This window comes from Tachysurus vachellii, chromosome 7 (genome assembly GCF_030014155.1).
Source record: "Tachysurus vachellii isolate PV-2020 chromosome 7, HZAU_Pvac_v1, whole genome shotgun sequence".
In the NCBI taxonomy this organism is placed as follows: domain Eukaryota; kingdom Metazoa; phylum Chordata; class Actinopteri; order Siluriformes; family Bagridae; genus Tachysurus; species Tachysurus vachellii.
In genome coordinates, this window is record NC_083466.1 from 26438329 (window position 1) to 26451886 (window position 13558).

Genomic DNA, 13558 nt, shown 5'->3' on the forward strand with positions numbered 1-13558 from the left:
GCTCTCACACACACACACACACACACACACACACACTGTGTGCTCTCACACACACACACACACTGTGTGCTCTCACACACACACACACACACACACACTGTGTGCTCTCACACACACACACACACACACTCTGCGCGCTCTCTCACAAACCCACTCTGCGCTCTCTCTCTCTCACACACACACTCTGTGTGCACCCACACCTACCCCCACTCTGCGCGCACCCACGCGCACCCACCCCCACTCACCCTGCACACACGCAAGCGGTGCTCTCTCTCACGCACACACACACGCACTCTGCGCACTCTCACGCACACACACACGCACTCTGCGCGCTCTCACGCACACACACACGCACTCTGCGCGCTCTCACGCACACACACACGCACTCTGCGCGCTCTCACGCACACACACACGCACTCTGCGCGCTCTCACGCACACACACACGCACTCTGCGCGCTCTCACGCACACACACACGCACTCTGCGCGCTCTCACGCACACACACACGCACTCTGCGCGCTCTCACGCACACACACACGCACTCTGCGCGCTCTCACGCACACACGCACGCACTCTGCGCGCTCTCACGCACACACGCACGCACTCTGCGCGCTCTCACGCACACACGCACGCACTCTGCGCGCTCTCACGCACACACGCACGCACTCTGCGCGCTCTCTCACACACGCACTCTGCGCGCTCTCTCACACACGCACTCTGCGCGCTCTCTCACACACGCACTCTGCGCGCTCTCTCACACACGCACTCTGCGCGCTCTCTCACACACGCACTCTGCGCGCTCTCTCACACACGCACTCTGCGCGCTCTCTCACACACGCACTCTGCGCGCTCTCTCACACACGCACTCTGCGCGCTCTCTCACACACGCACTCTGCGCGCTCTCTCACACACGCACTCTGCGCGCTCTCTCACACACGCACTCTGCGCGCTCTCTCACACACGCACTCTGCGCGCTCTCTCACACACGCACTCTGCGCGCTCTCTCACACACGCACTCTGCGCGCTCTCTCACACACGCACTCTGCGCGCTCTCTCACACACGCACTCTGCGCGCTCTCTCACACACACACACTCTGCGTGCACTCACACCTACCCCCACTCTGCGCGCACCCACGCGCACCCACCCCCACTCACCCTGCACACACGCAAGCGGTGCTCTCTCTCACGCACACACACACGCACTCTGCGCGCTCTCACGCACACGCACTCTGCGCGCTCTCTCGCACACGCACTCTGCGCGCTCTCTCGCACACGCACTCTGCGCGCTCTCTCGCACACGCACTCTGCGCGCTCTCTCGCACACGCACTCTGCGCGCTCTCTCGCACACGCACTCTGCGCGCTCTCACGCACACACACGCACTCTGCGCGCTCTTACGCACACACACAAGCACTCTGCGCGCTCTCTCACTCACGCACTCTGCGCGCTCTCTCACTCACGCACTCTGCGCGCTCTCTCACTCACGCACTCTGCGCGCTCTCTCACTCACGCACTCTGCGCGCTCTCTCACTCACGCACTCTGCGCGCTCTCTCACTCACGCACTCTGCGCGCTCTCTCACTCACGCACTCTGCGCGCTCTCTCACACACGCACTCTGCGCGCTCTCTCACACACGCACTCTGCGCGCTCTCTCACACACACACACTCCGCGTGCACTCACACCTACCCCCACTCTGCGCGCACCCACGCGCACCCACCCCCACTCACCCTGCACACACGCAAGCGGTGCTCTCTCTCACGCACACACACACGCACTCTGCGCGCTCTCACGCACACGCACTCTGCGCGCTCTCACGCACACGCACACGCACTCTGCGCGCTCTCACGCACACGCACACGCACTCTGCGCGCTCTCACGCACACGCACTCTGCGCGCTCTCACGCACACGCACTCTGCGCGCTCTCACGCACACGCACACGCACTCTGCGCGCTCTCTCGCACACGCACTCTGCGCGCTCTCTCGCACACGCACTCTGCGCGCTCTCTCGCACACGCACTCTGCGCGCTCTCTCGCACACGCACTCTGCGCGCTCTCTCGCACACGCACTCTGCGCGCTCTCTCGCACACGCACTCTGCGCGCTCTCTCGCACACGCACTCTGCGCGCTCTCTCGCACACGCACTCTGCGCGCTCTCTCGCACACGCACTCTGCGCGCTCTCTCACACACACACGCACTCTGCGCGCTCTCTCACACACACACGCACTCTGCGCTCTCTCACACACACACCGCACTCTGCGCTCTCTCACACACACACCGCACTCTGCGCTCTCTCACACACACACCGCACTCTGCGCTCTCTCACACACACACCGCACTCTGCGCTCTCTCACACACACACCGCACTCTGCGCTCTCTCACACACACACCGCACTCTGCGCTCTCTCACACACACACCGCACTCTGCGCTCGCTCACACACACCCCACTCTGCGCTCTCACACACACACCGCACTCTGCGCTCGCTCACACACACCCCACTCTGCGCTCTCACACACACACCCCACTCTGCGCTCTCACACACACACCCCACTCTGCGCTCACACACACACACCCCACTCTGCGCTCACACACACACACCCCACTCTGCGCTCACACACACACACCCCACTCTACGCACACACACACGCACACACACCCCACTGTCTCATGCTCACACACACACACACCCCACTGTCTCATGCTCACACACACTCACACCCCACTCTCTCATGCTCACACACACACGCACACACACCCCACTGTCTCATGCTCACACACACACACACCCCACTGTCTCATGCTCACACACACACACACCCCACTGTCTCATGCTCACACACACACACACCCCACTGTCTCATGCTCACACACACACACACACACACCACTGTCTCATGCTCACACACCCCACTTACTCATGCTCACACACACACACACACACTCACACCCCACTCTCTCATGCTCACACACACCCCACTCTCTCATGCTCACACACACACACACACACACACTCCCCACTCTCTCATGCTCACACACACACACCCCACTCTCTCATGCTCACACACACACACCCCACTCTCTCATGCTCACACACACACACACACCACTCTCTCATGCTCACACACACACACCCCACTCTCTCATGCTCACACACACACACACACACACACACACACCCCACTCTCTCATGCTCACACACACACACACCCCACTCTCTCATGCTCACACACACACACCCCACTCTCTCATGCTCACACCACACACACGCGTGCGCGCACCCCTCTGTCACACACACGTGCGCGCGCACACCTCTCTGTCACACACACGCACACTCCTCTGTCACACACACACACACGCACACTCCTCTGTCACACACACACACGCACACTCCTCTGTCACACACACGCGCGCACGTGCGCGCTCCTCTGTCACACACGCGCACGCACGCACACTCCTCTGTCACACACACGCGCGCTCACACACACACACCCCACTCTGCGCTCACACACACACCCCACTCTGCGCTCACACACACACACCCCACTCTGTGCTCACACACACACCCTACTCTGTGCTCACACACACACCCTACTCTGTGCTCACACACACACCCCACTCTGTGCTCACACACACACCCCACTCTGTGCTCACACACACACCCCACTCTGTGCTCACACACACACCCCACTCTGTGCTCACACACACACCCCACTCTCTCACGCTCACACACACACCCCACTCTCTCACGCTCACACACACACCACTCTCTCATGCTCTCTCACACACACGGACACACAAAGACCTGGATTTGAAGTAGATATCAAGAAACAGAGGATATCTCTGGAATGTTTGAAAAATTGTGCAAGGCTCCAAAAGCAACAAATATTATGAAAGACATACTTTGATAAATCTGGAATATTACTTGTGGTGCTACAGATGGCTGAGCTTTCTATTGCAATAGGAAGTTGAGCGGGACAATTTCTCTATTTCTGATTTAGATGAACTCAATTCAGGATGAATTCTTCAGAGAAAGCAAAAAGAAAAAAAAATGTGAATGTCTTTGACATTTTTTTGCAATCTATGTGGTGGATGTGAGTCCCTGCTTGGGATCAGGGTGGAAATGGGTGCAAGAAGCCCATGTAAATATAGATCTATTGCCTTCTGTTCCGGGGGGCATGGTGGCTTAGTGGTTAGCACATTCGCCTCACACCTCCAGTGTCGGGGTTCGATTCCCGCCTCCACCTTGTGTGTGTGGAGTTTGCATGTTCTCCCCGTGCCTCGGGGTTTCCTCCGGGTACTCCGGTTTCCTCCCCCAGTCCAAAGACATGCATGGTAGGTTGATTGGCATCTCTGGAAAATTGTCCATAGTGTGTGATTGCGTGAGTGAATGAGTGTGTGTGTGTGCCCTGCGATGGGTTGGCACTCCGTCCAGGGTGAATCCTGCCTTGATGCCCGATGACCCCTGAGATAGGCACAGGCTCCCCGTGACCTGAGGTAGTTCGGATAAGCGGTAGAAAATGAGTGAGAGAGAGTGAGTGAGTGCCTTCTATTCCCACCATGAGACCATATTACACAAATTAGATTCCCAGTTCCTGGGCAACCCTTCGCTTAATATGAAATTAAGCGAAAAATCTAAAAGATTAGCTCAAACGATTCCTCGGATGGGGGGGGCATGGTGGCTTAGTGGTTAGCACATTCGCCTCACACCTCCAAGGTTGGGGGTTCGATTCCTGCCTCCGCCTTGTGTGTGTGGAGTTTGCATGTTCTCCCCGTGCCTCGGGGGTTTCCTCCGGGTACTCCGGTTTCCTCCCCCGGTCCAAAGACATGCATGGTAGGTTGATTGGCATCTCTGGTAAATTGTCCATAGTGTGTGATTACGTGAGTGAATGTGTGTGTGTGTGTGCCCTGCGATGGGTTGGCACGCCGTCCAGGGTGTATCCTGCCTTGATGCCCGATGGTGCCTGAGAGGTAGTTCGGATAAATTTTATCCTTTTATTCCCCATTTAACTCTCACTGAATGTATTAAAAAAAAGGATTCAAATCACTTCCTGCAGCTCTACAGCTCTGTCCTTTGAGTTGAACAGTTCATATGTACAAAAATAAATAAATAAACAAATAAAAACCCCACCACAACTCAATAGCTCCCTCACCTGCACTTTTTGTTCAAACTAACATCACTTCGCAACGTAATAATCACCTGAAGATCGATGAGGCAAGGCTCACTTGGAGCTCTCAGACTTGGCTCTGTGACCATCCTTCGATTGAATATGTTAACGGTTAACAGAATAAATTTGTCAACAAACCATGCTTTTAGTCAGTTTTCTAATAAAAAACGTTTGAGATTTGAAGCATGATGATATAACTTGTTTAAGCCAGTGAATTATCCATGGTAGCAATTCAAAATAAAGCATGTAGTGTAAAGTAGCACTGTATATGCTCAATACTAACTATTCATAAGGCTAGCAACTTTGGCAACATGCTATATGGGTGTTCCTGGGAGTGCAGAATTTTCACACAAAAAAAAAAAAATTCAAATAAATAAATAAAAACAACGACAAAAAAATATTGTACTGAGTGTAAACAAGATTTGTTAAATTTAACTAAATCTAGGGCTTTAATCCTGTGATAATATAAAATTAACAACTGCTGACTGATATTTTTACGATTAAACGAATAACAAAGCTATTTGATAAGCTAAATGTTAGTCTCTCAATTAGCTTAATTGCGTTTACAGCATATATCTGTGAGGATTAATTAACTGTGATTTCATGCTAAATTTATGCTAAGAGCATGTAAACTGAAAATAAGACAGTTTTGCAGCAGGTAACAAACTGTTATTCTTTCAGCACATATATCTGTGAGGTAAAATTTGATGATAGTTGTTGATGTTACCATGTTAATTTCTTTTTATAGCTAACTATGACAAATTCATGCTCATTTAACATGGTGTCTGTTTATATAAGGGTGGATTAGTCTTTCAGCAAGTGTTTAGCACACATCTGTGTAGGGAAAAAAAATGTTCCTACTGCTGGCTTTATCATGATATTTTTATTTAAGCTTGCTTCTAAAAGAAGTTTGTGCTAAACTTAAGGTAAGTGTCCATTTATGCAAGCTGTTTGAGGATAGCATGGCTTTGCAGAAGTTAGCCTAAACTGTTAAATTGTTACTGTAGCTAAACTGTGTATATATCTTTGAGGAAAAACTCAAAGGCTGTTGCTGACTTTTCCATGTTCAATTCTTCTCTAGCTTTACTATTAGCTAAAGAAGCTAGAAATTCATGCTAAATTTAAGCCAACCAAGTGTGTGTAAGCTGTGTAAGTGTATGTATATATATATATATATACATATACATACACACACATACATACATATATATATATATATACATACACACACACACACACATATACATACACACACACACACACACATATACATACACACACACATATACACACACACACACACATATACATACACACACAGTGCCCTCCACAATTATTGGCACTCCTGTTTAAAAGTGGTCAAATACATTTTGTTTTTTTTTGCAGAAGCATAATCTCTAACAGAAAAATTGTGAAAAATATAACCTTTAACAGGAGGCACGGTGGCTTAGTGGTTAGCACGTTCGCCTCACATCTACAGGGTCGGGGTTCGATTCCCGCCTCCACCTTGTGTGTGGAGTTTGCATGTCCTCCCCGTGCCTCGGGGGTTTCCTCCGGGTACTCCGGTTTCCTCCCCCGGTCCAAAGACATGCATGGTAGGTTGATTGGCATCTCTGGAAAAATTGTCCCTAGTGTGTGATTGCGTGAGTGAATGAGAGTGTGTGTGTGCCCTACGATGGGTTGGCACTCCGTCCAGGGTGTATCCTGCCTTGATGCCCGATGACGCCTGAGATAGGCACAGGCTCCCTGTGACCCGAGGTACTTCGGATAAGCGGTAGAAGATGAATGAATGAATAACCTTTAACACAAGTTAATAATAATTTTCAAAAGTCTATGACTTAAAAAAAAAAAAAAAAAAATCTTGGGGTCACAAAGTCTCCATAACAACCATCAGACGCTCTGTACATGCCAACAAGCTGTTTGGGAGGCATGCAAGGAAAAAGCCTTTTCTCACTAACACTCACAAACATAAACGTCTGGAGTTTGCTAAGCGGTACTGGGACTTCAACTGCGATCATGCGCTTTGGTCAGATAAGACTAAGATTGAGCTTTTTGGCAACAAACACTCTAAGTGGGTCTGGCGCAAAACAAAAGATGAGTATGCCGAAAAGCACCTCATGCCCACCGTGAAGTATGGTGGAGGATCTGTGATGTTGCGGGCCTTTTTCTCTTCCAAAGGCCATGGGAACCTTGTTAGGGTGCATGGCATTATGAACACTTTGAACTACCAGGACATTTTAAATAAAAACCTGATGGCCTCTACCAGAAAGCTGAAGATGGGTCCTCATTGGGTCTTTCAGCAGGATAATGATCCAAAACATGTGGCAAAATCTACACAAAAATGGTTCAGCAGTCACAAACTCAAGGTCCTCCCATCGCCATCTCAGTCCCCAGACCTCAACCCAGTCGAAAACCTGTGGGGCGAGCTAAAGAGGAGAGTGCATAAGAGAGGACTCAGGACACTGGATGATCTAGAAAGACTGTGCAAAGAAGAATGGTCAAAGATCCCTCTCTCTGTGTTCTCCAATCTTGTGAAATGTTATAGGAGGAGATTAAGTGCTGTCTTGTTGGCAAAAGGGGGTTGTACAAAGTATTAACATCAGGGCTGCCAATAATTGTGGGACACAAGATTTCAAGTTGTTTTTTTTTCCTAAATGTGTGATTTCTTTTTACCACCAAACTAATGTACTTAAATGAAAGGCTGGATTTTTCTCTTTTTTTGCATTTGGGTTCTATGTTGTTTAAAAAAAAAAGGAGAATTTTTAGAAGGCCACGACCACATCTTAAACAGGGGTGCCAATAATTGTATAAAATAATCTATATTGTTACAAATAAAGCTTGTTTTTTGCATCAATTCTGGAACCCCGTTTCTTCATGTTGCTTTTCCTGTATTTGACTCCTGCTTGTTAAAGGATAACCTTGCTCTAAATCCTGGCTAACTGCGTTTATACCCCTGCTAAGGGCTACGATTCTGATTCTCACCCTCACCCAATAATAAGCTTAATGCCAAGCTCGTGCACTTGCATCTATTCTCGGACCTAACTTTACAACTGAATGCCAGACGCCAACGTGAGCCGCAGCAACTAGCCAGACTGTACGAGAACTGAAATCAGATGTCTTCATAAGCAGCTTTTCTCAGGGTAATGTTCTTGAGAACAAAAAAGTTCTATGAAAAAAAAAAAAATTCCAGTACCGACAGAGACCAGCAAGGTGGAAGGCATCGAGTGTGTTCATGGGGAAATAAATTATATGCGTTCGTATACTGACTGTTTTCAGAGTCTGCCCATTGTAAAATGTCATTCTTGTTCTAAGCCAGCATTATGTAATCCCTTTCCTGGTGTACCACAGGGAATACAGGTCTGGTGCCAAGCCTACATCGACACACCTACTTTAGCTCGTTAAAATACTGAGTGGTCTCTGATACTCAGGCCCAGGTGTGTTCGATTAGGGTCAGAATTCAATTCTGTATGATGCCAAGAGCTCCACCTCTATATCCACCACGTGCAGTGTGCTACCCTGAAGGACCCCAAACCCGCAAGCTGCATAAATAGCTGATTGTATACTGATCTGAAGCGTAGAGGATCTTTTACCAAGCCAACAACCGAACACAAAGTTTGAAGGAGGCTACCATCTGTGCCCACAAGCTTCCAGATTAATTTTGGTTATCCAAGAGTTCCTGGCATTGTACTTACATATTCTCGCTCCAGCATGGACTCGAAGGCAATGTTCTCATGGTTGGAAGAGGCTACTGCCGGAGATTTCTCTATTTTGAAGCTCTGGCTCTTCCGGATTTGCTCCCGTCGGATGTCCTCAGCTTTGGGGTGAAGCCCGTAGGGCGGAGTACGCCGATTGTGGGAGGGAGAGACATCCGTTGACTGCTCGTGTCCAGCTGGCACAGACGGGCTCGTTGTGTTGCTGCTGGAATCTTCCTCAGGCATCCTGGCACCCTCAACTGAAAATCGAACAGAAAGAATGCTGGGAAGATGCAAAACTAGGAAGCCTACTTATTCCCCCTAGAGAAGAATCTAGTGAACAACACAGTGAATCATTGTACATGATATGAATACCTTTTTACGTAATATATTTTTTTCTTGTTTCCATCACAGGTAGGTTCTTAACAAGACATTTTTCATAAGGAAAAATTCTTTCAGAAGGAAAGAAATTAGGCCTAATTTCTAGATCTGCAATTTCCTCTCCGTTGTTTATCCTTGCATTCATCACCAACTGCACACCCAGGGTCTAACACTGGGATGTTGGCTGTTAAGGGCCTGTAAAGCCCATTAAGACATGATTGTGATTTCAGGCTTTATAAATAAACTTGACTACATATAAAGTATGCCAAAGTGCTGCATTATAGTCCAGAAGGAAAAGACGATTCAGGAGGAGAGCAAGAGGGAGCGCGAGAGAAGTGCTCTGGAACCAGCCCAAAATAAGGACAAACATGGAGAAGTTAAATTGTGAAGGACTTCTGAGATCTTCCACCACACCTCCAGGGAGTTTGAGGTTTTATCTGGTTCACACTTTCTAAACTTTCAAAAAAAAGGCATGATTCCTTCAAACCACATCAAATGTAATTTTAGTTTAGTCTTTTTAATCTACTAACTTTGACCAATTCTTCAGTTCTGTAAACTAGTCATGGTCCTAAATGTTCCATCAGATCACCGAGATTAGCTACATACTGTAGCATCATTCGATTACGATCACAGTGAACACGTTACATTTATGTCATATTAACCCTGCTTACAAGTACACTGGTGTTCCGTCACACTGACAAAATGGAAATGTATTTATGGGACATTTCGGTCTGTGAGTCTGATCTAAAATGAGTCAAGACCGCCGGCTTTCGATATGTTTTAGACGTGTGTTTTTCCCCTCTGTTGAGAACCTTAAACAGAATTTTAGTGTTGAATATAATTAAAATTATGAACAAACACTTTGGGTTTGATATCTTTACTCTTTATCTTTACTATCACATACCTTTACTTTGAAGATACAAACATTTGTGTGGGGAAAAAATGAACTGTTTTTGGATCTTTTCTATGAATATATTACCCCTGGTATTCTACAGAAAAACAGAAATACTGATGAAACACTCAAGAGTCCTGAGTGTCTACTTTCATATGAGCGTCATATTACCAGCACCATGGAGTGAGACATGATAGACATTAAATGCTCAACATGGATACAACCAAACAAGAGTAAACTCATTTTAAAAAAAAAAAGTTTTATTGTAAATTAGCCCACTGAGAAAAGTACTAACCAGTATGTTTTACCAAAACAAGATAGATAGATAGATAGATAGATAGATAGATAGATAGATAGATAGATAGATAGATGCTCTAATCAGATTAATCAATCCCTCCAGAAATTTTCTTTGTGATCGCAGACTATAACGTGATGTCATGCAAACTTAATATTTACAAGAGCTTGCAATTTTTCAGGATTTTTGTAGATTTTCTAAAAATTTGATGTGTGACATCACAACACTCATTCAATCAATTCCCTCTTCTATTCATGTGTGTGGAAGATGAGTACAGATCTCATAGAAAGTCATTTCATGCGTGTCTTCACTGAGGCATTTGAAAGAGTGGTTTTCTACAAAATAAAGTGTCGCATCACAAATTTTGAAAAAAGCCTCAAGATTATGCGTTTTTCACAAACTCATATATTCATTCATTCATTCATCTTCTACCACTTATCCAAACTACCTCAGGTCACGGGGAGCCTGTGCCTCAGGCATCATCGGGCATCAAGGCAGGATACACCCTGGACGGAGTGCCAACCCATCACAGGGCACGCACACACTCTCATTCACTCACGCAATCACACACTACGGACAATTTTCCAGAGATGCCAATCAACCTACCATGCATGTCTTTGGACCGGGGGAGGAAACCGGAGTACCCGGAGGAAACCCCCGAGGCACGGGGAGAACATGCAAACTCCACACACACAAGGCGGAGGCGGGAATCGAACCCCGACCCTGGAGGTGTGAGGCAAACGTGCTAACCACTAAGCCACTGTGCCCCCCAAACTCATATATATAAATAAATAAAAGAAAAACTGTACTAAATGTTGGAAGGACTGAATAAAACAAAGTAAGTCAAGCAATTATACTAAATGTAGCATGTGTCCTCTGTATGTCTCAGGTGAACATGTTCATTTTCTCTTCATCAGTATTTCTACATCAATGAGATATTCCACCTTATAACAGTCACTCCACTGTTCTGCGTTGCCAGATGTGTGCAGTGTAGCAGGGATTCAGTGAGACCTGAAAGGTTGTATTTAAAGTAAGGCATCAAAGTGCATCACGTAACATCACTGACATGATCAAGGTTCTTTTTAAATACTACAGCGACACTAATATCTATCCGTACAAAAACGTGCCAAAGATCAGATCAGGCAGCAGATCACACCCAATATGGAGAAGACACTCTTAATGAGATCCATCAATTATTTACTGATCTTTTGTTCTCATCTATACAGACCAGCTGTTTGAAGGGTTTGATCAGTTAAAAGTCTTTTCAAGAGAAAAAAAAAAAAAAACAGTCCACTCTCTCCATTTTTTCCATCTTAATCCTGCAACGTTTATCTCCGTGTTTTTATTAAAAACAATAAAAAACAGTTGCACAAAAAAAAAAAAAAAATTGGTCCATGCACAGCTTTGGTTCATGGTATGAGCGTGTCAGTGTGTTTATCTTTGCGTTACAATGGCTGTGCAGAAACGCACTACAGTTCTGTCAGCTACACCTCTGACTCACAAATTCCGACTTCCAAATAAACCGGATGCAAGTTGAAGAACTCGGGCAAGCATTGCGCGCGCGCGCTCACACACACACACACACACACACACACACACACTTCTTTCAGACAAGAGCAGGAGATTCGTGTTATTGAATCTTTATAACATGCTTTGAGTCTGTGAAAATGTCAGAGAAACAGGTCAGTTCTGTAAAAGTGCATAAAAACCTGTTCAGCAAACTGGATAGATGGATAGACAGACAGATAGACAGACAAACAGACATGTGTTTTCTTTCTGTCACTCTTTGACCGGATACATGACATAAGTCTTTCTCCATGCTAATGCACAACCCTAGTATTTGCAACTCAAACATGGAAAAGTAATCACGTGACCGTTCTATTCATATCAATACATATTAAAGCAGACGCGATTAAACCCTCTTTTCACTCACACACTATCACTATCAAATCATTCATTATGAAGGACTACAGGGGAGATTAAAAGGAAAGTTTAGTACCCTTTGCATGAATGCGTGCAAAAATAAAAAATAAAAAAAATCAGGCTCTAGAACATTTGCTCTAATTCAAGGCTACATGCATCTGGAGAGCTCGTGCATCATCATCATCATCATCATCATCATCATCATATGTAAGCCTCGGTATATTCACATGCAGTAATATGCATTTTTACTTTCTTTAAAAAAATAAAGTTTAATATAACATACTCTGACTCACGCACACACGCACGCACGCGTACACGCATACACACACATGCTTTTTACGCATGTTGTACAAAAGTCTTGTACCTTGTCGAGCGCTGACTGAAGGAGGTGCGGTCTGGTTCACGCACACCCCTCGGCCCTCCAGCAGCGCGTGCAGTGGCCTCGGTTCGCCCGGCCGGTGTCGGCAGACCAGCCCCGCACCGCATCGCCCCGTGTAAACCCCGCACGCTCGACCCTCGGCCAGCGCGCACGTCACGCAACAGCCGCAGCCCGGTTCGCGCACCCGCTCCACGCAGTCCTCGGGCACGGGATCGCACAGCGTCCAGGCTCCCGCGTCGCACGGCTCGCAGCGGATCACCGCGCCCACGGCGGTGGACAGGCGCGCAACCGCAGCCAGAGTCACGGACACGAGCAGGGAGCGGAGCGCGGCAACCATGCTCACGGCGAGCAAAACAAAAACAAGCAGAAATACTACTAATATTAACAATGACAACAGAAATAACAACGATGCGCAAAGGTGTTAAAGTTCAGCGTCCCCGGTCCCGCCAATCGGCCACGTGAGACGCGTTTTAAATGGAAAACTTCACTCTATATATAGACGCCGAGCTTTAAAACCACACCCCTTTAATGAATAATGCAGCATCGACGGTGTGACGTCACTCGACGTCTAGTTGCAGGAGCTTTTATTCATCTGTTTCTACTAGATCTATTTTATCTTCGCTGTAAAATTCATCATTTTATATATTTTAGTTCCCCTTTTTATTATTAGTTTGTTTAATTATACGTTAATTATAAACATATTGATTGTGTCTGTGTGGTTTCTTCAGGGTCCACAGGTTTCTTCCCTGTTTCTTCACATGTAAAGCTGGGTACTAAATTTCTTCACATTTAGACCATAGTAGGCTTTTTATTTATTATTATTATTATTAT

General features: G+C 47.2%; 1 protein-coding gene across 1 annotated transcript in view; it reads right to left on the bottom strand.

Annotated features, from left to right (window-relative positions):
* LOC132849007 (insulin-like growth factor-binding protein 3) overlaps positions 1-13182 on the bottom strand; it is a 30629-nt gene extending 17447 nt beyond the window's left edge. Inside the window, exons 1-2 of the mRNA XM_060875170.1 lie at positions 12713-13182; positions 8858-9117 (exon numbers count right to left, since the gene is read on the bottom strand). Coding sequence (XP_060731153.1) covers positions 8858-9117; positions 12713-13064 — 612 coding nt within the window. The 5' untranslated portion in view covers positions 13065-13182. The remainder of the gene's footprint in view (positions 1-8857; positions 9118-12712) is intronic.
* Between the last annotated feature and the right edge of the window lie 376 nt (positions 13183-13558).